The sequence below is a fragment of the Geotrypetes seraphini genome, chromosome 5 (genome assembly GCF_902459505.1).
Source record: "Geotrypetes seraphini chromosome 5, aGeoSer1.1, whole genome shotgun sequence".
Lineage (NCBI taxonomy): Eukaryota > Metazoa > Chordata > Amphibia > Gymnophiona > Dermophiidae > Geotrypetes > Geotrypetes seraphini.
Genome location: NC_047088.1, coordinates 247,018,872 through 247,043,179, shown reverse-complemented (window position 1 = coordinate 247,043,179; position 24,308 = coordinate 247,018,872). Strand labels below are relative to the sequence as shown.

Sequence of the window (24,308 nt, the reverse complement as noted above, 5' to 3'; positions counted from 1 at the left end):
GGTACCTCTCCTCCCTTGTAACCAAAAAAACACCAAAAAAACCCAAAACTGTTGTAACTTCACTGGAAATGTCCAGTTAGCTCTTTTGTAATCCGCCTTGAACTGCAAAGTATAGGCGGAATAGAAGTCCCTAATGTAATGTAATGTAATGTAATTGGAGAGGAGCAGCCAGCTGACCCCATGCATAGAGGCAACTGGAGGGCTAAATCTGACACTGCTAAGTTTTTCTTCTGTAGTTCATCCAGGTAATCTAACTCCAGAGGCAGAACAGGCTGGCTGACATTGTAGCCCACCTTCATAATTGTTGTCTAGCATCTGGCTGGATCAGTGGAAGAGCTCCAGTTCCATCCTAACATAAGAACATAGGAGTTGCCATACTGGGACAGAACGAAGGTCTGTCAAGCCCAGTATCCTGCATCCAACTGTGGCCAACCCAGGTCCCAAGTACCTAGCTAGATCTCAAATAGTAAAAGAGATTTTATTCTGCTTATCCTTAAGCAGTGGGTTTCCCCAAGCCATCTCAATAATGGCCTATGGACTACTATTTTAGGAATTTATCTAAACCTTTTTTAAACCCTGCTAAGCTAACTGATTTCATCACATTCTTTGGCAACGTTGTGTAAAGAAATATTTTCTCCGGTTTGTTTTAAATCTACTACTTAGTAGCTTCATTGCATACAACAACAACAATTTATTATTTCTTTAGTGCTACCAGGTGCATGCAGCACTGCATATTATACATGTATGCCCTAGTCCTAGTATTTTTGGAAAGAGTAAACAAGCGATTCACATCTACCCTTTCCACTCCATTCAGTATTTTATAGACCTTTATCATATCACCCCTGAGCTGTCTTTTCTCCCTAGCCGCTTTAGCCTTTCCTCATAGGGAAGTCATCTCATCCCTTTTATTACTTTTGTTGCCCTTCTCTGTACCTTTTCTAATTCCACTACATCTTGTTTGAGATACAGGGTCCTAATGGCTTATGGACTTTTGTTTTAGGAAACTATCTAAACCTTTTTTAAAACCCCGTTAAGCTAACCGCTTTCACCACATTCTCCAGCAACAAATTCCAGAGTTTAATTACAAGTTGAGTGAAGATCAGCAGGCTCTTAGGTGACGTGCAGGAGTATTCCCACTTGAAGTTGTAAAGGCCTACTATAATCTCCTGACTGCTGTGCTCCTGCCTTGCAGTCCCCTGTGCCTTACAAGCTCTGCTTCTCTTTCCTTGTACACTCCCCCAGGAGTCTATTTTCCTCTCCATGCTAGACCCTAAGGATAGTCTCATTTGACAGTACTTACCTTTTTCTGGAATATTCTTTGACTTTCTGCCAGGCTAATTGCTGTATATCGTGGGGGCTACTTCTGAGAGTGCGGACTCTTTACTCCGTCTCAGCAAGGATTTATTTATAAATCATAAAATTATCTTTCTTCTCTCCACCTACAAATCTTTTTTTCTTTAGGCCTTTTACCGTCCCACAAATTCCTCTCCATCCTCCTATGTTACTCTTATTTTCCCTTGCTTGATTTATATTCTTCTCCCTGATGTTGGCCTTTGAACCACCAGCTCTGTACAATGACCGGGTCAAATGGTTAATTACAGTGACCGGTGCTCAGCTCTAAGGTCACCGAAATGATTACGGTTTAGTAAATGTGCTATAATGTGCTCTGACGCCAGTACAGCCTTGCAAAATAACCATTCTCGAACTTTGTTTGGTGAGCATACAGCCATCCACGGATGACATAAAAAAAATTAAGAAAGCATCGGTAGGCTGATTTCCCAGGAGACATTTGTATTAACAGACAAAAATCAGAGCTTCGACTTTATTTCATCCTTATCAGTGAATATTGGATAAATCTTCCTATTATAAGCATGGTTGCTTAAAAGTGCACATTTCACAAAGAGATAGGTCACCTTCCTCAACCTATGCAGTTGTTGAAAGCAAGGACAACTTTAACTCGTATTTTTGCCTCCCTCAGGGGAAATTAAACCACTGTTAAGTTGTAGTGATAGATCTCCTACTGCACAGTCTGTTATTTTTTTTTTTGTTGCTAATGATAATAACATTGATTTTGGTAAATATCTGCTTGCCATTCTTATCCAAACTGCTTTGTTAACAAAAATTAAATGTGAAAGAACGGGCCAGAGATGTACTGCTCTCTAAAACCTTAAGCAACGGAAATGGCGTGGGAACCAAAACAGGCAAACGATAGGGACGATGTTCAGTGAGCTCGTTATAATGGAGATTCACAACTAAGGCTCAGCACAAGCTGTGTTTCGGCGGAAAGCTTTCTTCAGGAGTCCTTCAAATATCAGAATGTCCCCAAAGCAGTGTTTAAAATCAGACAAAAACGAGTCTCAAGGGCTGTGCTCAGTCACCGGTCCTGACCACACCAATGTGTGGAATGCCAGAATATCCTTGACCAGGGCGTCTGGGTCAGGGCACCCCTGGCCCAAGCACCTGGCTCAGGAAGGGCCTTGAGTATAAAGCTTCCATAGTGGTAGAACAGACACCACCCCTGCCTGGACCAATTATACTTACCTGCTCTGGGGATTCTTTCACTGGCATCCTTCCCTCACTTGCTAGTGGTGCCGGGAAGGGGGGGGGGGGCACTTCCTTATTTGGCAGACTGACCTCTAGAGGTACATCCCATCATATCACTAGAGGTCAGATACCACCGTTTTCCAATATGGTGGTGGTGTCGAATGGCTCCCTAACTCTGGGATCCTTAGATTTGAGAGCGTTCAGGGCTTCAGGATGTCAAAGTCAAGGCTGTCCTACATTGTATGACTTTTGGGGGAAAGGGAGTTGTTTGTAGTTTTATGGGACTTGGGGTATCAGGGAAGGGGTAGAGAGTTGTTGGTGGGGGAGGGGGGGTGGACTGGACATTTCTGACATTATCTCTTACTCCAGCCTTGAGTTGCAGTAGAGTAAAACAAACTTTGCTAGATCTTTTTACATTGGGAGCAATTTCAAATTCAGCCTTTGCATACCCACTGTTTTGCCCTTTAATGCTTTTTTTCTTGTGCTAAAACTTCTTCCTGTATTAGAAGTAAGATTAGCAGAAGAGCTTGAATAAACTGTTGTGCTTATTGCATTAGGGTCAAGTGTTTTCTTTCTTCCCTCCTTCCCTCTCCTTTCAGTGGCACTAGGCTCTTTCTTGATAGCCATAGGTTGCCAGCATTGCGAGGGAAGCAAAGCTTTGTAGAAGAATCAGAAGCTTTAGGGAAGTCAATTGGGAGGACCCAAGGCTGTAGCAGTAGGAGGAAGAAAGATGGGGTGAGCTGGGAGAGGGGAATGGTGAACTGGCTTAAGACTGTAACGGCAAATGGAAGGGATCGAAGCAGTGGCATACCTAGCACATGTGACACCCGGGGCCCATCATTTTTTGTCACCTCCCCCCATCTGTACGAAAAACATGATTTTTAGTAACAAGCCACACGTCACACATGAGTACCTAGGAAAGAGCAGCATCTTACATATGAGGTGAGCAGTACAACATCAATACACCCATTGTAAAACTAAACAAGCCAGACTAGTACAGATCAATCCTACACCGTCAATCCTAACAGAAAACCATGTCTTTCGAACATACAGAACACAGAAAACACCTTCGCTTAGTATGGAATAAGTCATCACAAACTAACCCCTCCCTCTTTTACAAAACTGTAGTGTGGATTTTAGCCACGGTGGTAACAGCTCTGACGCTCATAGAATTCTGAGCATCAGAGCTGCTAACACCACGGCTGGCGCTAAAAAACGCTCCACAGTTTTGTAAAAGGAGGGATAAAATAGAAATACATAGACAAAGGTTAAATTGAACCAGTAAGAAGCTGGACTCTTCATACAATGCAACACCACAGAAACAATGACACATGTCTCCTAAAGCAACAAATAAATAGAAAATTTTTGTTCTACCTTTGTCTTCTCTGGTTTCTGCTTTCCTCATCTTCTTGTTACTCTCTTCCTTCCATCCACTGTCTGCCAATTCTCTGCCCCTATATGACATCTTCTCTCCTTCTATGCCCCTTCCAGAAACTATATGCCTCCCCCTTCCATCTCTCCTTTCACCCCCATTGGTCTGGCAACTCTCTCCTCTCCTTCCCTCTCCCATACCTCTCTTCTGCAATTCCTTTCTTCCCTTATTTTCCTTTTCAATTTATTTTCTGTATCCATCTAGATTACGTTCTAACTATCCTCTCATCAATTTCCTTTTTTACTGTCTACCTACAGCTCACCACCTCTTTCCCTCACCCCTCCAGTATTTCCCTAACTCAATCATTTTCCCCCATCATGTGCCCTCCTTTTATTTATCCCCTCCTTCCATTCTATGCCATCTTCTCTCTCTCACTTTGAAAGGTCACTTGGATACACAAAGTCAGAGGCGTGAAGAAAGTACAAGAGTTTTATTCACAGCATGCCGGGACTCTAGTGCACTTAATAGCCTGCCTAGAGTGTCAGAAACAGGAAATACACGGACTTTTATGCCCTTTTCGCAAACTAATATATGCAAAAACTACAATTTTCATTTGTTACTTCTATAACTTTCTACAATTATTATTGGTCCTAAGCCAGCACTTATGATAGGTTCAGGGGTACAACTTATAGTCCTATAGGAAACTAGCTCATTTCTCTGCTTATCTAAATCTTACAGGTCTAAATGCTACATGTACAGAAGGGCAGGGCACATCATGGCTCAAACTCTTATCTATTCAGCTTACAATGTGGTAAGGCAAGGACATACATTTCAGGCAGATGCAGTCAATAGATTATACACTGTTTTCAGCTATGTAGGCCAGAGCAATATTTTAAACAACAGTTAACTATTTCATGACCCTACAACTTCTCTCCACTTCCATCATCTGTCCCTTCTCTCTTCCCCCACTTCCATCATCTGCCCTCTTCTCTCTCCCCACTTCCATCATCTGCCTTCTTTTCTCTCCCCCTTTTCTCCACTTCCATCATCTGCCCCTTCTCTCTCTTTCCCCCACTTCCATCATCTGCCCTCTTCTCTCTACCCCTTCTCTCCACTTCCATCATCTGCCCCTTCTCTCTCTTTCCCCCACTTCCATCATCTGCCCTCTTCTCTCTCCCCCTTCTCTCCACTTCCATCATCTGCCCCTTCTCTCTCTTTCCCCCACTTCCATCATCTGTCCCCTTCTCTCAATCTCTCCATCCACCACAGGCCCATCTTTCTCCCTCACCTTTCCGATTTTGGCAACAAGATCGGCAAGCCCCCCCCCCCCCGCGACAGCACTGAGCGGCATCAGTGCCCCCCCTCCGCGACGACACTCAGAGGCATTGGCGCCCCCCCCTGCTCCGCGACAGCACTCAAGTTCGGCCTCCTTCTCCTGGCATCAGCAGAACGTCAGATCGGCAACAGGTACTCAGTCAACAGCTTCCCCTGACTGAACTTCCTGAGCGGAAACAGGAAGCTGAGTCAAGGGAAGCTTTTGACTGAGCACCTGTTGCCAATCTGAAGTTCTGCTGATGCCGGGAGAAGGAGACCGAACTTGAGTGCTGTTGCAGGGCAGGGGGGCGCTGATGCCGCTGAGTGCTGTCGCAGAGGGGGGGCGCCAATGCCGCTCAGTGCCGTCGCATCCAGGAATTTTCCGGACCTGTCCGGCTGTGCTCCCCCCCTAAGGCTGCACCCAGGGCGGACCGCCCCCTCCCCGTCCTCCCTTGGTACGCCACTGGATCGAAGCTGGACTTTTGAGGAGGGAGATGAGGGAGAAAGGGGTGACAGAAATGCTGTATTCAGGAGCCTAAGGGTAGAGAGAAGGAGAGAGAGAGATGCTGGCTGAATCCAAGAGGGAGAGAGAGGTCAGGGATAAAAAAAAAAAGGGTTTTTGTAATACCAGTTTTGGTTGGTCTTCTGGCAGCCTGCCTGGCTATTGAAAAACCGGCCAGTTGGCAAGCTTATCAGTGACACCAGGAGGAAGACTGGGTATCTTCATCAAGCAATCTCTCTTGACTCATTTTGTGGCAGTTGTCATGGGACCATAGGCTTTGAGTATATTACTTTCTGCTAAGATAATAATTACATGGGTCATAAGTTATATGCACTCTTATGCACCCATTACAGAATTGCACTTAGGGTAAGGTTACCAGATTTTCCATTTGGAAAATCCGGACTCCTAGATCCACCCCCAGGCCCGCACATTTCCACCCATCCCTGCCCTGGTATACCCCAGTCCTGCCCCCAAGTCCTGCCCCAGCCCTTCCTGCTCTCATCGGGCAGGAGGGCATGCGCGGTTGCGCTCCTGTCCGACAGCAATTTGTTCTGAGCTTTTCAAAACCCGAACAAAGTGGCAGGTTTTGAAAATCCATCTGGACCCCCGGACGTGCCCTCAAAAGGAGGACGTCTGGCAACACTGACGCCTAACTTAAACCGTAGGCGCTTATAATGTAGGCCAGCGTTTTAAAGACCTGTGTTAAGGCACCTAAGTCCTTTACAGAATCACGCCTAGTGGTACCTAAGTCACTCTCCACCCCTAAACACGCCTACTTTACTGTTAGGCGCTGCTAGGAACCTTGCCATAGGTGCCTATGTTTTGTAGAATCGCACCAAAGAAGATAGGTGCCCGTTGCCCAATTAATCTTTTTTTTTTTTCAATTATGAGCTTGTTAAAGCTTATAATTGAAGCCAATTTACTTTTTTTTTTTTAAATAAATCTTTATTGATTTTTAAACTTTGACAGTGCAATACAATTACAGTATTTTCACTCATATACCGCGCACCCGTGTAAAACGCGCACACGGGTATAGCGCGCAGTGAACTGTAATTTATGTAAATAAATTTTTATATACCGCGCACACCTGTATACCGCGCATGCCGCCCCGACTCTCCTCTGGCCAGCCCACTCTCCTTTAACCCGCCCCGACTCTCCTCTCCCCCTTGAAGTCCTGTCCCCACCCTGAAAGCCTGATGCCCCCCCTCCTACGCTGCTTCCTCTTCCGGCGGTCCCGCCCTTTCTCTGACGTCAGAGAAAGCGCGGGACCGCCGGAAGAGGAAGCAGTGTAGATGCAGGGCTAAGAGAAGGGGCAGGACCGCCGGCAGAGGAAACAGCAGGATGATGGTAGGAAACTTCTACATGATGGGGGGGCGTCCTTCGGGGTGGGGGTGCGGGTGCGTGTTCCAGCGCGAGCGGTCCTTCGGGGTGCGGGTGTGAGCGGTCCTGTGGGGAGGGTGAATCGGACATCGGGGGGGAACTATGTAAAAAAAAAAGGGGATAACGCGCTCACGCATATAACGCGCATGGTTATACATGGTTTGTAAAATCGTGTATAACGCGCGCGTTATATGCATGAAAATACGGTACATAAGCATAAATATTTCATAAAACGCACTATTAAATACACAATTTATACATAAAACCATCATTTTCTCCCCCTCCTCTCAATTATTAATACAAGAAGACATATTATGTGATTACAATATTATAATTAAGAAATTTTAATAATCAAAATACCTTTCCCTCCCCCCACCCCCGAATGTGTAAGGAAATCTAACAACAACAAAAAAAAAATGCATGACAATTATTGCGAAGTAACAAATGCAGTCAATGGGACTCTATTAAACCCCAAACACTACGCATTCATTCTCTCATATTTATAAGTGGTATCGAAGCCAATTTACTAATTAAGATAGGCGCCTAACTTTTATGGAATTTGCCCCTAAGGGTCTACACTAGCGCCAAGTGGTTCTGGGCGGTCGTCTAAAGTGCCCAATGCATCAAAAGGTTTCAGAAGATTTTAGGAACTCTTGAATTTTCCGCCGAGTAGATGGATTAAAAATTGCCTTGCTGTGCTTATAAATGTTAATTACAGCCTAAGTGACGGCTGAAAATTACTTAGAGACAAGATTTTTAGCATCTCGATTTTTGACATTGGAGCATTAGTCTTCTCGGTAATAAAATTTCAGCCGCAGTGACAGTTAATGAATATTAACTTACAAACTGACAGGACTATATTAAGCTAAAGAGGAGCGCTGTCAATTAGAAGTCTTCCTGTCTTTTTCCATTTGAGTTTCAACACATACGAGAGTAAAGCATGCATTTATCTCAGTGTACATTCTCTTTTTTTGGCATCTGTTTCCTGGAAGATTTCTCACCATCCTTCCTTTTTTTTATTTTTCCTCTGTTTAGGTGGCCGTGACAAACGAGGTGGGCCCATTTTGACCTTCCCAGCCCGAAGCAATCATGACAGAATAAGGCAGGAAGACCTTCGGAAACTCGTGACGTATTTGGCTAGCGTGCCAAGGTAACGTTGTTTTAACAAGCCCTGAAAACTGTGCTCAAACTCGACGACTTCTAAGGAGTCATTTTTAGTATCTGATGTGCTATAAAAGGAGTCTATTTCCAGGGGTAAAGCTCTGTTACTTCCCTCTGAAATGCTTTTGAAAATTATCTCCCTCTGTAGAAAAGTTAACTAGCATATGATCAGTATTTTTAATTCACACAGGGCTCCTTTTGCAAAGCTGCAGTAACAGTTCTCTTGCAGCAAATGCATCAATGCCTGTTCAATTCCTGTGGGCTTCGGTGCATTTGCCGCTGGAGAATCGCTTCCACGGCTTTGTAAAAGGGGCCCACAGGGGCCCTTTTACTAAAGCTTAGCATGGGTTAACAAAATTAGCACATGCTGAATTCTTAGCATTTAGGGGTAAATTCTATAAATGGCACCCAAATATCAGCACCAAAAAAAAAAAAAGCACTATTCTACAAACCGCACTTAAAGTTAGGCGTGATTTATAGAATAACGCTTATGTCTGGGAAATGCGACAAAGTTTAGGCATCAACGAAAACGTAAATATCCCGCACCTAAATTTAGACCCAGGGGCCCTAATTCTGTAATAATGGGCGTGGAACATCCATGACCCATCCAAGACCCATCTGTTTCCATGCCCCCTTCCTTTACTCATGCAGATCCCGTGTGTATATTTGCACACATAACTCTTGATTCTAATTGATGCCAATAATTGCTTATTAAATGCTAATTATTGGCACTAATTAGCTTGGTATTCAATTAAATTGTGCATGCAATTAATAATGCTTTTTATAATAGTAGTGGGGTTTGTGTGTGCTAAGCTTTAGTGAATGGGTCCCATGGATAGTGCGCTTCTGGCATCCTGTTGTGAAAACATGCGTATTCCAAGATTTCCTCCTATGAGATTTGAAAGGTGGACCCTGCGTAGGGTTACCAGATGTCTGGGAAAACGCGGACATGTCCTCTTTTTAGAGGATTGTCCACGTTTCCAAGTTTATTCAGCTCTTGATATACAGCCTATCAAAAGATATCTAGACGGTTAACAGTACTAATTGTCATTAGAAACAGATAAATAAAATTTTTTTAAAAAATTAAAATAATTAGGGAATAGACTGACCTCAGGAGCTTACTGAAAGAAAATGGAAATGGGGGAGGGAGAATGAAAGTGCATCAAGATAAAAATTTTTTAAAAAGAAAGGGGTAGGGAAGAGGTAGTGGAGAGTACAATGGGGGGTGGGGAGGGGTCGTTTCAGAGATGCGTTTGTTGTGCTCTGCCTGGGAAGTTTAAGGGCTCCTTTTACTAAGGTGCGCTAGTGTTTTTAGCGCGCGCTGAAGATTAGCGCGCGCAAACCCCGCGCTAAATGAAAAATACTAACGCAGGCTCTATGGAGGCATTAGCGTCTAGCGTGTGCGGCATTGTAGCGTGCGTTAAGCACCTTAGTAAAAGGAGCCCTAAGTTTGTGGGGTATTAGGTGTTATTTCGTGTACCAGACGGACTTTCCAAAACCCGTCAATTTGACCGGGTTTTGGAAAGCCCTGATGAGCTCCAGCCGCCTCTGGAGGGCAAATGGGCGTTCGCGGATGGCGTCGCACAGATCCGTGTGTGCTCCAGGCCCTCCAGAGGCGGCCGGAGCTTGTCGGGGGAAGAAGAGAGGAGGTGTGTGGGGGAAGGGCTGGGGCAGAACCGTGCGGGGCCATAGGCGGAAAGGGGAGGGGCCATGTGTCTGGATTATTGCAGCCCGAAAAGTGGTAACTTTAATATTGAGGCTTTGTGATACTTGGGATGAAAAGATCAGTATTATGATGATAACTAGAACATTTTTGGAATTAATAAGGCTTCTCAAAAACCAGGTAAGTTAGCAGGAGTAAATAATGCATGTGGAAGGATGAAGTGTGCGAGGTATTAAGCCTCTCCAAAAATTGACAAAGTCCTGTGTAATTTCTATGGCAACACAGATGCTTTGTCAGCTTTAGTGGCCCATGTACTAATGGTTTGCCCCCTTTTTTATTTCTTATGGAAGAACTGCTTGTTAAAGAGGACCTTAAGTCGGAGGAAGGCACAGTGGATATGATATATTGCGTTTGGTTCAGGGTGTAAAATGGTCTGCCCATTAAAACTCTGTCCACTGTGACTAAAGTGCTCTGCATTTCAAAGTCTTTATACAAATGGTAATGTTGTGGGACTAATGGAGCTTTTAATACTGTCCGTTTTTTTGTTTTTTTCCCACACTTTATATGTTGATATAAAGACTTGTCTCGATGACTCCTGAATTTGATTTACACCTCCTGACAGGTGCTGTTTGCTTTTTAGGCAGCTGGAAAATTAAAAAAAACAAAACAACCAAAAACCCTCTAATATAATGACCTTTATTCTAATTTAATCTATAAAAGCAACAGTGTGCCTTCAGTACATCTTTATAAATGTTGATGACAGAATAAAACTTTGCGCTTTTGACAAAAAAAAAAATGATTAAACAGTATATTTCGTCATTATAGTCAAATATTTTTCAGTCTTCTTTTTTTCCCATTTCATATCCCTTCTTAATTGTCTGGAAGGCCATTTTGAATTTCTCGATGATAATAATAAAACACAGAGCAATGACTGTACATTCAGTACAAATAGTTCAACCAGCACAGTGGTAACTAGTTCTGGGTAGCAGAATCCGTTGTATCACTGGATGTGGCAGATTGATCTCCCGAGCTGTTACTGAAGTGTCAGGTTGGTCACTGGTGACTGATGGGGGTCGGTGTTGTAGTGGACTTCTGCACACAACCATTTGATGCTTTCCTGGATCGCTCCATCATTGTCATCTGCCTCATTCAATTTTCTTTGACGAAAGCTGGACGGAGTGGTTTGGCTCCTTTTCCATCGAGCTCGCCTCTGCTAGAAATGCCTGGAATAGGAGAGGAGCGTGGCTGTATCTGCGCGCAAACGGATTACACACAATTTGGACTTCTGCTGGGCTCATCGCTGCCTCAGCTCCAAATAGCTTGTGAAGGCAGTGGGAAGAAGGTTGAGGTGCTGTTTGTTTTATTAATGATTCTTGTTTTGATGTCATATTATATGATATGGGGAGGATATCAAATTCCAATGAAACTCAGATCTGCATTGTGAGATTACTGACCATTTGGTCTCTTTAGACCAGTGTTCTTCAACCACCGGTCCGTAGAAATTTGCTGCCGGTCCACATGGCCGGCACATGCATCTGCTGTCTGTATTTTGCACTGTTCAGGAAGAAATGCATTTGTTTCTTTTTCTCTGGAGTTATACTTAACGTGACCATTTATTTTTTTCATCAAAAGGGGACATCTATTAATTGTCAGTCCCGCCCCCAATCCCACCCTAGCCCCGCCCCATCATAGGGTTATCATATTTGTGAAGACAAAAAAGAGGACATATGTCCCTACCCACACTCCACCTATAGCCATGCCTATACTCCACCCATTTCCTTGGACTCCTTTCCCATCCTCTGTACCTTTTTAGTGCTTCGCTCTCTCCCTCTTCCTTCAACCCTCCTCCCCCACAGGTGCTTCTCTCTTTCTTTCCAACCTCCTCTCCTACTGTTTCTGTCTCTCCCCTCCCATCCAGCACTACCCTACTCCATGCTATTTTCTCCAGCACTCTTCTTTCCATAATTTTTCTCTTCCCTCCCTCCATGTTGTTTCTGCAGCCCTCCCTCCATGCTGTTTCTCCCTCCCTCTCCCCCTCCGTACATGCTGTTTCTCCAGCCCCCTCCTCCCCTTCCTTCCTGCAGTTTCTCCAGCCTCTCCCCTCCCTCCTTTGATGCTGCTTCTCCATACCTCCTCTCTAGCTCCCAAGTCCCCCACCTACCTCCTCCCGGCCACTGCGATTGAATCTTTGGGCAGCCTATGGCAGCAACGAGGTAAGCCTGCTACCACCGGCCTGCCCCAGAAGACACTTCTCTGTATGTCATGCCCACACAGGAACAGGAAGTCGCTGGTAACCCTAATCTATCAAAAAGAACAGAACATAAGGTAGTAAGGTTGGTGCTAGTAGACTATAGGTTTCAAGAAGCTAATTGGATCTGTGTTGGCAGATTGAAGACAGTTACTTCCTACCCTTCTTCCAAGAATCAAAATGTCAACAAAAAATGGGTAACTAACATCAACAGAGAGAAGCAAAGGCAAGGGAGATATCTTGAACAACCAAAGCAGAATCTTGGCAAAGAAGGACCCGAAATGGGACGTTTATTGTTAAAATGTTTATTATTAAAATGTTCCAAGAAGGATCTGAGTTTCGGCATCAACAGATGCCTTTATAAGGGGACACTCGGGCATAGGTCACAAAAGGATATAGGTTGTTAGTAAGGAAGGCATCCCATTTTGGGACCTTTTTACCAAGATCCTGCTTTGGTTGTTCAAGATATCTCCCTTGCCTTTGCTTCTCTTTGTTGATTGTGCTCTTACGAGGCAAATGCTCATCTTTTCTTCTGTAATTAACATCAATAGCATACAACAAAGAAACTGGGAAACCATAATTTTTTTTTAACAATATTAGCCGTGTGGAGAATAATTACATTCCATTCCATTGATATCTTCTATCCCGCCAATACCTTTCAGTTCTAGGCGGTTTACAACCAGAAATTAGCCTGGGCATTTCTAGGGAGATGACAAGGTGGGTATCTATAGTATGCGTCGGGATCTGGGGTGGATCGATACGGTTTGGTTAGATCATTTGACAAATTTCTTGAATAGTATGGTTTTCAGTTCTTTCCTGAATGTTTTGTAGTTGGGCATCATGGTTAGCAGATTTGAGAGGTGGTGGTCTATTTTTGCTGCTCTGGTGGCTAGTAGACATAAGAACATAAGAAGTTGCCCCCGCTGAGTCAGAGCAGAGGTCCATCTCGCTCAGCGGTCCGCTCCCACGGCGGCCCATCAGGCCCAGTGCCTGAACAGTGGACCCTGATTAATTTTGTAACCTACTTCTAATCCTATCCCTATAATCTACCTCTACTCTTATCTATACCCCTCAATCCCTTTGTCTTCCAAGTACCTATCCAAAGCTTCTTTGAACCCCTGTAGCGTGCTCCTGTTTATCACATCCTTCGGTAGTGCGTTCCATGTATCTACCACCCTCTGTGTGAAGAAGAACTTCCTGGCGTTTGTTCTAAACCTCTCCCCTTTCAATTTCTCTGAGTGCCCCCTTGTACTTGTTGATCCCCTTAATTTGAAAAATCTGTCCCTGTCTATTTTTTCCATGCCGTAATATATTTTTTTTTTTGCTTTGCATGCCTTTGATTGTGGGGGGATGGGGGGTGGTAAAGCGTGCTCGAGTTCTCCTTGGTCTAGATGTGTTTTTCATGATTAGGCGGTTGTTCAGATAGCTTGGTCCATTTCCATTTAGGGCTTTGAATAGGGTGCCGTAGAATTTGTGTTGTATGCGTGCTTGTACTGGGAGCCAGAGTGAGTCTTGGAAAGCTGAGGTCATGTGGTCGTATTTTTTTTCAGCGAGTATATTAGTCTTAGGGCTGTATTTTGGACTGTTTGTAATTGTTCTAGCCTGTTGGCGGGGCATGACAGGTAAAGTATGTTGCAGTAGTACAGGAGTCCTAGGATTAGCGTATGTACTATGAGTTTGAATTATAATGAGTCATGTGTTTGTGAAGACCCAAGTGGACACTCCTTTCAAGCCACTCTTCTAGCTGTTTAGGGGCAAATTGGCAGAAATCATGTCTAGACTGTAGATGAGGACCCAAAAGTTCATGTCTAAAGTCTGCATGTGTGTGCATATTTGATCAACAATGGGGCACCAGGCCAAGGACAAATATTAGGAAGTTCTGTTTCGCACAACGAGTGGTGGACGCTTGGAACGCTCTCCCTGAGGAGGTCGTGATGGAGACCAGCATTCTGGGATTCAAGAGCAAGTTGGATGCACACCTTCTTGCAAATCACATTGGGGGATACGAGTAAACAAGGTTTCTCAGCAGGGAACACCTGGCTTGGCTTCCGCGGGTGCGGGTCGCCGGACTGGATGGACCTAGAGTCTGCTCCGGCGAAGCCATTTCTTATGTTCTTAATGCATTTAAATTATGACACTTTTATTATTAGGGTTTTGTTTATTGAATTATTGCACAGTAAGGTGGCTAGAATTGTACCAGCTGCTTTTTTGCAAGGGCAGAGAATCTTTCCATAATGGTCCCAGTGACAGAGAGATAAGATGTATCCTCTTCACTGCACTTTCACGGTAGGTATAGCTTCGTAATAGGGAAGCCGGCATATCTCTAATAGTTGTAATAATGGTAATAAAAATGTTATGGAAGAACGAGCTTCTCCTTGCAGCGCTGTAGCAGGTGATTTGTGACTCTTACGCAAGCCCATCTCCATCTTGTAAAGGACTATGAAGTACAATTACTGTGCGATTACTCATACCCTGGGAAAAAAAAAAGTTCTTAATGCCAATAAAGGCTGCGTGCCAGGTGTGTGAGGTCTTCTACAGGAAGAAAGAAGTCAGTGTTCAGTAGGATGGTCATCGCATAAAAGGAAAGCATGAAGGCGGAATGCTTGGGTCTTAGTAATACATTGAATAAAGTATGGAGCCCATTGACTGCATTGGTTAACATACAATAATAGAGATATATCTCTTATTTCTTAGATTTCCTTACACATCCAGGGGGGGGGGAGGGGAGGGGAAAGTATTTGGAAGATTTAAAAATATTTAAATATAATATTGTAATAAATAATATGATTTAATATATTAATAATTGGGAGGGGGGGAATGGATGTTTTCTTTAATGTGTGTAATATGGTATATTTTATGCAATCTGTTAAAGTTATATTAATTGTAATACACTGTCAAAGCTTGAAAATTAATAAAGAATTTTTTAAAAAAGGAAAGGGATTGGGATACTGCCTCTTTGTAGTTTATAACCACACTCAAAGTGGTTTACATACAGGTACTTCAAGCATTTTCCCTATCTGTCCCGGTGGGCTCACAATCTATCTAATATACCTCAGGCATGGAGGATTAAGTGACTTGCTCAGGGTCAAAAGGATCAGCACAGGGTTTGAACCCACAATCTCAGGGGGAGGAGGCTGTAGCTCTAACCACTGTGCCACACTCTCTTCCAATGCAATCGCATAACTGAGCTAAATATAGAACAATGAAGCCATTGTGACATCACTGATGAGGTTGGCTTTTATTGGTGGAATGAGACATTATGACATCAGAGACTTGTATATTGTCTTTTTGTATTTTTTCAACCACACTCAAAGTGGTTTACATACTATCTAATGTACCTGGGGAAATGGGGGGATTAGGTGATTTGCCAGGGTCCCAAGGAACATCGTGGGGTTTGAACCTACAACATTAGGGTGCTGAGTCTGTAGCTCTATCCACTACACCACACTCTTCTTAACTGGGAGTGGAATTTCCCTCACACCACCATCACACTATCCATTTAAATCAGACCACTGAGTACTATGCCTTGCCTGGTTCCTAACATTTTTTTCTGCTAGGGTCTATTTTTTCTCAGAAACTGGCGTAAATGTTCACTATAAAGTCTGTATGTAAATTACAATGGTGCCTGCACCCCACCCAAAACCTACCCCAAGACGCATAAAATAATGCATGCTCTAGTTGTGGCACATACTTTGCATTAATTTTATCAGAAGCATTTAATTTATATATTCAGTTTACTAAACCATTCTCCCAGGGGAACTCGGAACTGTTTACATGAAGTTGTTCAGGTACTTCAAGCATTTCCCCCTGCCTGTCCTGATGGACTCACAATCTATCTAATGTACCTGGAGAAATGGGCGGATTAAGTGAATTGTACAGGGTCACAAGGAGCAGCATGGGGTTGAACCCATAACCTCAGGGTGCTGAGGCTGTAGCTTTAACCACTGATCACCTCTAGAAATCAAAATGTAGCAGAAGTGAGCCAAGTATAGGACAATGAAGCCATTGTGACATCACTGATGAGGTTGGCTCTTAGGCATTGGTGGAATGAGGCATTATGATGTCACAATACATCTCTGGTTGTCAGAGGCTGAAGCTTTTCACACACTTTATTTATTCAATTTTCTATACTTTTCTCCCCAGGGAGCTCAGAACGGTTTACATGAATTTATTCAGGTACTCAAGCATTTTTCCCTGTCTATCTAATGTACCTGAAGCAATGGAGGGGAGGGGGATTAAGTGACTTGCCCAGGGTCACAAGGAGCAGTGTAGGTTTGAACCCACAATTTCAGGGTGCTGAGGCTGTAGCTTTAACCACTTCACCAGATTCGTTTCATTAAACAGCTTCCAAATATGGGCACCAAAAAAAATGCATGTTGAGCACTATTCTATAAACAGTGTTATGAGTAGGGCACCATTTATAGCAGTGTCTTGCAAACATTTTCAAGCCACAGCACGCTAAACCTAGGGCCGCGTCTACAGGACTTCTGGGCATGTGCAGATGTTGATGTGATGACATCACGTGCACGTGCGGAAGTCCTCAAAACGAGGCCCTGAGCTTACTAACCCTGAAATTACTATGCCAGTGGGGGGTGGGAGAGAGGTGACAGAGAGGAAGAGAGGCGCTGGCTGACTGCCTACAGGACGTGCCTGTCACGGTATTCCCAGAATCTCGTTGCGGCACACACTTTGCAATACACTGATTTATAGAATAGTACATAGCCCCAGCAATTGCACCCAACTATGGGCGTGAGGATTTGCACCTCCTGAAATGTGGTATAAATCATCATGCATAAATTAGGCACGGATCCTCCTGAATTCTATAATACTGCGAGCATCCTTAGGGAACACCCCACTCGCCTATGCCTGTCCCATGGCGTATCCAGTCAAAAACGCGTGAGACAGTCGCGCGCGGACAAACCCGCCCAGACAATCATGCGCAGGATGTCAGCGCGCTGGATTTCAACACTATTTTAAAGCGCTGTGAGGAGGTGTGTGTGGGGAACCCCCCACTTTACTTAGAAATGTATCCGCTCCCGTTGGGGGGGGACTCCCCTCATTACCGAGGAAAAAGTAATTTTTCCCTAAAAAACAGGGTAAAAGGCTGTTTCCTCTGTAATGGGTTCCCCCCCCCCACACCTCCCCCAATGGGAGCGCCAACATTTCTAACTAAAGTGTGTGGGAGGGTTGCCCCTCCCCATCCCGTCACAGTTCTTTAAAATAGTGTCTGGGCAGGTTTGACCCTGCGTGATTGTCTCACGCGGTTTTGTCTATGTACCCTCCCATGGCCATGCCCATGGTTCCCTCTAAACCAGTGTATCCAAACTGTGTGCCGGGGCAGATTCCAAGTATGCCGCTGGCTGTTTACAGGACGTGCCTATCGTGGCGAGAGGCATGTCCTGTAGGCTGTCAGCTGGCACCGATACCTTTCCTCTTCACCAGTGCCTTACCTTCTCTCCCCCACTGACAAAGGGACAGGGCCAGAGGGCCTCCGCACATGCGTATATGTTGACATGATGACATCACGCATGCGGGTGATATCATCGCATCGACATCCGCATACTTCCGGGTGTCTTCTGGCTGTAGCACCGGATTTAGTGTGCCCCGGTGCCGAAAGGTTTGCGGGACACTGCTCTAAGCTAAGCAAGAGTCTTCCATCTCCAGTCCTGCCAGTAGGGGGTGCTGTTTCACGATTACATTTTCAATAATGAGGGACAGGCAAGCTCTGCAGGACACCAGGGAAACCTGCCTGTCTCTAGTGATGAAAAACACAGTATTGAAGCACCGCTCCCCACTGTCAGCAATGCAGTTGGAGGACTCCAACTCAGCTTAGAGGGAACAGAGGTCACGGCCCCTTTTCAGTTATGCACTAAAAGTTTCACGCACACATCTTTGTAGAATAATGTAAATCCAAATTGTTGCCAATTAATGTCAGCCTTTAATTAATTTGCTTGCAAATTGGGCATATGCAACATTGGGTACCACCTATAGAATTTGAGGTTTTATGTGCGTGCACCTTCTTAATATCAGCTGCCTAGTTAACTTCTAATCTGATCCACACTGAACCACGCTGATCTGAATATTCAATTCCAGACCCTGGATATGGCCTAGCATTGAATATCTTTAATTTAACCCGTGGCTTTTAGTTATTTTAAAACTACTGACTGTCGCAGGCTAAATTGGTTTAATATTCAACCTGTGGCTGTAAGGCCCTGATTCTGTAAAGTCTGCATAAAGTTAGGTGCCAGTATCAGCACTGAGCCCCGAATTCTCTCACCAGCGCCCATGTCAATGGCCGCCTTAAAAGCAGCCGTCGATCGCAGCGACAGCGCTTGTTAGAGAATCGTGCCTCAAGCGTCTACATAGGCGCAGTTCTCGCAAAGACAGGTGCCAGACATGTAGGCCCTGGAAAACCCTGGCCTACGTTTCTGGCATCCATCTTTGCCAGGGGATCCCCTCCACAGCCTACAATCAGCTGATTGCGGCAGAGGAATCCCCGATCAGCTGATGGCAGGCTGGGGAATATTGTCGGGATCCTCTGGCACAGATAGGCACCAGAAATGTAGGCCAGGGTTTTCCAGGCCTACATTTCTGGTGCTTGTCTTTGCGTAAATCGCGCCTAGGTAGGCGCTTTTGGCCATCTAATGCCACTTCCAACATTGGCCATGCCTACTTTGGCGTTTGAAGGACTAAAGCACCTACGTAGGCGTAATTCTGGTGCCTTTTATTTAGGTGCTGGTAGGCGCGTCAGCCCTGCCGGTTTTAGAATTTCCCCCTGATTCTATAAAACATAGGCGCCCATTATAGAATCATGCTTAGTGTTACCTAAACATGCTGGCAGCTCTCAGTGTCCTAAGAATTAGGTGTCCTCAGTTTATTCCAGGGTGTTCTTTACCTAACGTTAGGTGCCAATATCGGAGCCGAATAGTACCCAATTTGCAAAAAGGCACTCATATTCCGCCTCTAACCATGCCCTCTTGTAGTGTAAGCACTTTGGGATAGGCACCTACTTTTTACAGAATCAGACTTAGACACCTACCTTTCAATTAAGTCCAATTATAGCCAATTGTGAGGTGTCGAGTGCCAGTATCAGCCCTGATGAAGCCTGTTAATCGATTAAGTAAGGCGCCAATATCGGTGGCTTATATAGAATTTGGACCTAAGTGGTTACCCTTAGCTTCTGAGCCATCTGGGGGCAGGAAAATACCTGATGTATCTGAAAGTAACTCACATCTTAAGCTACAACTGGGAAAAGGTGTCTGTTAAATCCAAGATCTCGTCTCCTTTTACTGGTCTGCATTATTATACTCTTTCCACTGCAGAGTGCTGGGGTCATTTTCAAAGGGGGGGGGGGGTTTCTTCAGGTTTACCTGCAAAAATTCCTTTTTTAAAAATTGTTCCTTTTAGAGCCTAGAAATTCCCAAAAGTAAAAAGAACAATTGCCTCTGCAATCCACAGCAATTGTTATATTACTATGGCCATCTTTTACTAAGCTGCGATAGAGGTTTCTACCACAGCCCGGAGCGCTAAATGCTCTGACGCTCTTAGGCATTTTATGAGCGTTGGAGCATTTAGCGCTCCGGGCTGTGGTAGAAACCTCTACTGTGACTTAGTAAAAGGGTGAGTATGTTACTACTACTACTTATCGCTTATATAGGGTGCTGAATTTTGTCACAGTGTCATTCTCTAATTAGGGTTTTCTACAGCTGGAAGCAGAAGCTATAGTTTATATTCTGCTTCTTTCATAAAACAATAAAACTTATCTGTCAGATACCACATACATCAAAATAAATCATAACACAGCAGAGCTTTTAGGCTGGAGGCAGAGTTTGAAGCCAGGATGACGACTGCACATATATTTGAGGAACATCCCAAAGGAGAGAGACCCAATGATCTTGGGTTTCGGAAAGGGAGTTAGGAAAAATGCTACTTTAGAGTGGGGGAGGGGGCGGGAAGCTGGGAATGTGAGTGTCATGTATGAAAAGCTCAGATGTTGTTACCATTGGTCGATATCACTTGGCTATAGTTCCTAGGAGGTTTTCATTCCACAATATAACAATATCTTGCCTCCTAAATAATCCACTATTTTTACGCATTCTCTAATTGATCCTCAGCTGGCTCGACAGGTTTTTATGCGTACCATTGGTGACGTCTACTCATTACTATTCACAGCTACCAGTATGCTGTTAATTTAGCTGTAGTATGAGGAGAGACTGGAAGCCCTGAATATGTATACCCTAGAGGAAAGGAGGGACAGGGAAGATATGATTCAGACGTTCAAATACTTGAAGGGTATTAACGTAGAACAAAATCTTTTTCAGAGAAAGGAAAATGGTAAAACCAGAGGACATAATTTGAGGTTGAGGGGTGGTAGATTCAAGAGCAATGTTAGGAAACTCTACTTTACGGAGAGGGTGGAGGATGCCTGGAATGCGCTCCCGAGAGAGGTGGTGGAGAGGAAAATGATGACGGAGTTCAAAGAAGAAAATAATATTAAAAATTGAACTAAGGCCAGTACTGGGCAGACTTACACGGTCTGTGTCTGCATATGGCCGTTTGGGGGAGGATGGGCTGGAGAGGGCTTCAATGGCTGGGAGGGTGTAGATGGGCTGGATTAGGTTTTAACGAAGATTTCGGCAGTTGGAACCCAAGCACAGTACCGGGTAAAGCTTTGGATTCTTGCCCAGAAATAGCTAAGAACAAAAAATTTAAATTGAATCAGGTTGGGCAGACTGGATGGACCATTCGGGTCTTTATCTACCGTCATCTACTATGTTACTCCACTACCTTAGTTTAGAGAACAGAGTGCAGAGTAATTTAATAAACAGTCCTCTTTATCATCATATGCGGGATCACTAAGAGGAACTAGCCAATATTAGTCCTAGGAGAATTCTGTACAACTTTATGCAGAATTTTCCTTCTCTGCATAATTTATCAATCTTTCCACAGAATTGGGGTGACTGCCTGACATTTTTTTCCCCCCTAAGCCCATTCCCTTGTTCTGCTGCCATAGCCCTGCTGAACGCTACAGTATTATCCCAGAATGGTGGAAGACCTCCATCACCAACTGGCTCCCAGTAAGTTTAGGTCATGCAGTGCCTGTGCCCTCACACTGTACTCAGGAGAGTGAGATCGAGAGACCAGTTGGACAGCAAAAGCTCTCTGTAACTCAAACTTACTATGAGGCTTATAACGCCAAAAGACATGCACTGTTTTGGGAACGGATTAAGTTTCAGAAGACTGCAGCAACAGAGGACGGTGGAAAAAGACTGGAATTCTGTTTGGAGAAATGAGCGGTTCATAGACAACAACGCGGAAGACAAAGGCGCACGCCGACAACTGAGCGCAAGACGGAGGTGCGCGCCGAAGAAAATTACTGTTTTTAGGGGCTCCAACGGGGGTTTTTGTTGGGGAGCACCCCCAGTTTACTTAATACAAATCGCGCCGGCGTTGTGGGGGGTTTGGGGGGTTGTAACCCCCCACATTTTACTGTAAACTTAACTTTTTCCCTAAAAACAGGGAAAAAGTAAAGTTTTCAGTAAAATTTTGGGGGTTACAACCCCCCAAACCCCCCACAACGCCCCCACAACGCGGCACGATCTGTATTAAGTAAAGTGGGGGGGTTCCCCCCATGCCCCCCCCGTCGGATACCTAAAAACAGTGATTTTCTTTGGTGCGCGCCTCCGAGCTGCGCTCAATGGTCTGCTCGCGCCTTTGTCCCGGCGCGCTTTTGACCTGACACCAGATGAGCACTTGACTAGCAGACTGATTGACCGGGGGGCAAGGACTGATTAGGTAGGTTGGGCCTGATTCTGTAAACGGCACCATGCTAGGTGGTGGTAGGCAGCCCACTGCATGAGAGGTAAAAGTTCAAAAATAGAAATACATATGTCCCATAGAAAAAAAAAAGCATTTGCATGGTTTGCTGGTAGTTCTCCGCCCCTTCCCTCCGCCTATAGCATCAGCGGACGCTTATGATGGGCACCCATGATGCACTACAATAAGGCAAGCCTATGACCAATGATCATGCGTGCCTACAATATAGAATTTCCTGGTACATACACATATTTATGCCCCTATGGCTCACTGGTTTAGCTGCTGCCTCTGCACCCAGAGGTTGTGAGATCAAATTCCTTAGTGCTGCTCCTTGTGACCCTGGGCAAGTCACTTAATCCTCTAGTGCCCACCGCTTTGAAATGACAAAAGCCTCAAAAAGGCAGTATACAAGTCACCATTCCCTTTCATGAAGCTCAGTAACCAACAGTTTCCAAAAGAAACCCAAAGAGTAGCAACATTCCAGAGCTGAGATTGTGATGTCATAATGCCTCATTCTACCAATGCCTAAGAGCCAAACTCATCAGTGAAGTCACAATGGCTTGATTGTAAAAAGGGTAGCATAATGTAACTCATTTTGAATGACATTTTTCTTAAGATCAAGAAGATGAGTCCATTTGTCAAATATGGTCTCCATATCTGGCGTGTCCATCTCCGGCTCAGGAATCTCTTGTAAATGCCTGTGTAGGCGATTCCACCTCTTCTTTTGCGCTTTTGAGTTTGTGGTTTTGTTTCCCCTGTTTTACTTTGTACAATGGCTTGATTGCCATATACTCAGCGAACATAAGAATTGCTATACTGGGATAGACTGAAGGTGTGGAGAGGTTGTAAGGGTGACGGGACTAAATCGCATGAGACAACGGCACGCCGACAACTGAGCACAAGGTTGACGGCGCGTCAAAGAAAAGCACTATTTTAAAGGGCTCCAACGGGGGGTGTGGGGGGGGACCCCCCCCCCACTTTACTTAACAGACATTGTGCTGGCGTTGTGGGGGTTTTGGGGGGGTTGTAGTCCCCCACATTATACTTAAAACTGAACTTTTTCCCTAAAAAACAGGCAAAAAGTTTGGTTTCAAGTATAATGAGGGGGGTTACAACCCCCGAAACCCCCACAACGCCAGCGCGATGTCTGTTAAGTAAAATAGGGGGGTTCCCCACCAACACCCCCCGTCGGAACCCTTTAAAATAGTGCTTTTCTTTGGCGCGCCGTCAACCTTGCGCTCAGTTGTCGGCGTACCGTTGTCTCGTGCGATTTTGTCTGTGAACCGGATGTAAGATCAAATCCCAGTGCTGTTTCTTGTGACCCTGGGCAAGTCACTTGATCCTCCAGCGCCCACCACTTTGAATGTCAACTTTGAAATGCCGAAGCCACCAAAAAGGTGGTACACAAGTCCCCATTCCCTTTCCCTGGACAATTCTGCACACGTGTCAGTTGCTTTCTCCGGTGACTGATTTCATGGAATTTCCATGGACCTCCGCAGAGCTCAGTTGCATGCAAAGTTTTTTGCAGCATCACTTTTCCTTTCTGAAATCAGCAAAATGACCAGCACTTCAATGACCCACAGGATTTTAACGATAAGTTTAGAACATCGGGGCCTTAGTTGGCTAAGCCTGAGCCAGCCAACAATAGACCGGATAATCAATGCTGGTCACCAGACCGCAAGAGTTAGCCGGCCTGAATGTCAGCTTCCTGGTTTTTAGTGATTTTAATTTGGCAATCCACAAAGCCTGAAAAGGGCTCTGGGTTAATGGTTTGACTTCTTCAAAATGTGGGCATTTGTAGATGCAATCACAAATACCACTGTGTTGTCCCAGTTATAGGCAGCTGTAATGAAATTAACATTGTTACAGGCTGTGAGCTCTTCTAATTCCACAGATGACCAAATAAAATCCTTGAAAACCAAATTGCCTAGTTAAGCTATACTTCGTACTACAACTGTCCTGGGGGAATCCTGCACCCAAAAAACTTACAATATTACATCTTTGAGAAAAACACTTTCTCTATGTTGTAGTATTAGTTCATTATTGCTCAAAGACAATGATTAAATTGTGTTAATGTAAGAGGACAGTAAATATTTTGCAATAATTCCTAATACATATTCCGAGATGAATTGGTTCTTGTACCACTTCTATGGACTTTACTCCTTCGAGCTCTGTCTTGGGCTGGCCCTACAGTTCAAGCCATATTGAAGGCAATTCTATAATTGGGTGCATGCAGCTATGGGCATCTTGCGATACAAGAACATAGAAGAGTGGCACTTACATGCATTTGGAGGCTCAGGTTCCCTCC

General features: G+C 44.6%; 1 protein-coding gene across 3 annotated transcripts in view; it reads left to right on the top strand.

Annotated features, from left to right (window-relative positions):
- Positions 1-24,308, top strand: part of KALRN (kalirin RhoGEF kinase) — a 1,310,049-nt gene that overhangs the window by 475,047 nt on the left and 810,694 nt on the right. For all 3 annotated transcript variants that reach the window (XM_033944399.1, XM_033944394.1, XM_033944393.1), the window contains exon 3: positions 8,148-8,262. In XM_033944399.1, the coding sequence (XP_033800290.1) occupies positions 8,148-8,262 (115 nt within the window). The remainder of the gene's footprint in view (positions 1-8,147; positions 8,263-24,308) is intronic.